This window comes from Microtus ochrogaster, chromosome 6 (genome assembly GCF_000317375.1).
Source record: "Microtus ochrogaster isolate Prairie Vole_2 chromosome 6, MicOch1.0, whole genome shotgun sequence".
NCBI lineage: Eukaryota > Metazoa > Chordata > Mammalia > Rodentia > Cricetidae > Microtus > Microtus ochrogaster.
In genome coordinates, this window is record NC_022013.1 from 10,711,271 (window position 1) to 10,714,180 (window position 2,910).

Consider the following 2,910-nt stretch of genomic DNA (forward strand, 5'->3'; position numbering starts at 1 on the left):
ACCAGTGGGTGTAGAATCCAGAATCCAGGCGGGATCCTTTGCCTTTTGCACCCAGGTGCTCCTTCGGGCCACGCGGCCCTTCAAGTTTGGACCGGAACCAAATTTCCCAGCCCTCGAAGAATCTGTATAGAGGCGAAGATCGCGAGCGGGGTCACCGGGTACCCCTTCTCGGGGACCAAGAGCGCTGAGTCAGCGTAACCCGAGCAGCCTAGTGAGCGCAATGCCCCCGCCCCCTGACTTGCGCCCCGCCCCGGGAGAGGGCCAGCCCGGCAGCCCAGTGCAGCAGCCGGAGTGCGACAGCTAGGCCAGGCAACAGCGCGGCTGCCCAGGGTGCAGCATGACGGCCATCGGCGCACAGGTAGCCCGAGGGGCCCGCGGGGCGCAGAGTCGGGGTATAGCCTACCATGGGGAGGACTGGAAACCCTCAGTGACTGAAGCCTTGGGTCAGGGTGACAACTCCCAAATGCGCAGTTCTTGCTGGTAACCTCCCCTGCCCCCGGGAAGGTTTCTCTGAGAGTGATCTGGGGGTACCTGCTCCCCAGTGCAGCTCGCTCTGTGCAGCCTTCTTGACCCCTGAGGGCACCAGAGGCCACCAAACTTTCTGCGGGGTCATCAGTGAATGACCTGTGAGTTAGCCTTTCCTCAGGGGTCGTTGGGAGTTTTTAAAAACTGGGCTTCTGGAGTGGAGGACCGACAGAATGGATTTGCAAAAGGCTAGACTTGGTTTACGTAATGGTGGACTAGTTGCTTGCAAAGTCAGAACTTTCTGGGAGTTGGGACTGCAAAGATAATCTTCTCTAAAAGGCCTTTGGGGAGCTAGGTAGAACTGAGGTGGAAGAGTACTCACCGGGGACCCCACATCCCAGGTCCTTTAAGATCTGGCTTCTTTTGGGGCAGTGCCGAGAGTGTTTGTGTTGGCTGAGAATCTCGACATTCCGACCCCATTCAAAGGGCGGCCGGGAAGTGTCCACTACCCCGCGGCTTGTTTCCTGCTCACCCAGGCATCCCGGTGTCTGGCTGTGCTCCAGGCTGTCCACTGTCTAGTCTTGTCCTGAGGAGTAGATATGTCATTGACTCTGCCTTCAAATGCTCAGGCCCCATGACACTGATAATGTTGGTAGTGTCTCTCCTTTAGCCGTCATTATTATTTTTATCATTATCGATACGGCTTAAGAAAGACGGTATCTTGCTTTGTTGTTCAGGATGGTCTCAGACCCCTGGGCTATCTATCTATCCTCCTTCCTCAGTCTCCTGAATAACTGGCATTATAGACACAGGCCACCCCTACAGCTCTACCCATTTTACAGAGAGATAATTGAGGCTCAAAAGTGACCTGCCCACAGTGGGTAGCCAGGTGACAGATTGTAGACAAATTCAAGTTTCCCTGCCTCCAAACCTCACCCACCCCTTTGGTGACAAGAAAAAGACCCTGCATAGGCCACCCCCAAACCCTTTTAACCAGAACTCAGGGTGCAACAGACAGAGACTCTGGTTAAGCGGCTTCTTTTTGTTTGTTTGTTTTGTTTTTGTTCCTGGGCATATTCCAGGTCATCTCCAGGGAGGGACCTTGGGAGGAAGGCATAGGGAGAAAGGCACAGGGGCACCCCCAAACAAGTGTGGGGGTACCCCAAGGAGATGCCCAGAAACCAGTGTGGGGGTGTGGGAGGAGCTAGGCTAAGAGGTACAAAAACCACAGATAGGAGCCCCTTTCTAGGGGAGGAGGAGAAGAAAGGAAGAGGGTGGAGGAGAGGGGAGGAGGGGGTAAAGCAAGGGGAGGAAGAGGAGAGAGACAGGGAAAAGAAGTCATGGGAGGAGAGGAAGGGAGGAGGATGGAGGATGGAGGAGGAGGGAGAGAAAAGGAGACTGAGGAAGAGAGGGGCAGGAGGAAGAAAAGAGGAGAGAGGGTAGGGAGAGGATGAGGGAGAAGGGAGGACCGCACAGGCATGTTTGCCCCAGGCTCAGCTGTGTGTAGCAGTCAGGACCATGAGCTACACCCATGTTAGTGCAGGGTACAGAGTGCACTTGTCTCTACTCTGAGGGCAACTTGGCCAATAACTTCACCCCCTTAGCAACCTTAGGAGTCAGGTACTGTTATCGCCCTTCAGTGGAGAGGAGGTGGAAGGGGGAATGAGTGACAGCTAAAAGGCAGGACCTGTTAGTGCAGGTCTCTGTTCATCTCCTTGAGAGACTGGGGCAGGAAGATGGCAGGTTCAAAGACTAGAGTATGATCAGGCCGTCTCAGAATAAAAGACACCAAAAAGTGTGTGTGTGTGTGTGTGTGCGCACGCACGTGCGCGGGTGCATGTGTTCACGCACATGTGTGTGAGTCAGGTGCAGAGCGCTTGCCTAGCACGAATGAGGGTCTATACCCAGGAGCAAGGGTGGGCACGTGGCCTGGATCATGCTAGCTGTGGAGCTGAAAGGAACAGTTAGGTTGGTCCTGAGCAGGCTGCAGAAGAAATGTCAGTGTGTTGGGGTGGCCAATGCGGGGACGGTGGCCTGACCCAGGCCTGGACAGAGCACCCCTTGCAGAGTAGTGGATACAGGAATGTGAGGCATGAGTATGAATCCAGTATGCATTCTTGGGGTGCTGTTGGTCTTGGAGAGCAGAGGATGATATGACATGGCATTGGGGGTGGCCTCGGTAGCCCTTGACCTCAGGCAACAGGTCAGCTGGAACCGGTCAGGGTCTCAGGGTAAAAGAGAGAATGAAGAGAGAATGAGAAGTGTTGTTTAGTGGAGGAGGTCAAGGCCCTGGTTGAAGGGATAGCCTTAGCTACAGAGATGAAACTTCTGGGGCAGGGGCAGGACTGGCTGCCCACTTCCTCTTTTCCAGCCGGCTCTTGCACTGACTGCTACCACTCAGCAGCACAACCCTCCATGCCACCCCGCCCCGGCCCTCCCAACCCC

At 55.2% G+C, this 2,910-nt stretch overlaps 1 protein-coding gene across 1 annotated transcript in view; it reads left to right on the top strand.

Moving 5' to 3' along the window:
* The first annotated feature begins 279 nt into the window (after positions 1-279).
* Positions 280-2,910, top strand: part of Tmem37 (transmembrane protein 37) — a 6,502-nt gene continuing 3,871 nt past the window's right edge. The window contains exon 1 of the mRNA XM_005348263.2: positions 280-358. Within this exon, the coding sequence (XP_005348320.1) occupies positions 338-358 (21 nt within the window). The 5' untranslated portion in view covers positions 280-337. The remainder of the gene's footprint in view (positions 359-2,910) is intronic.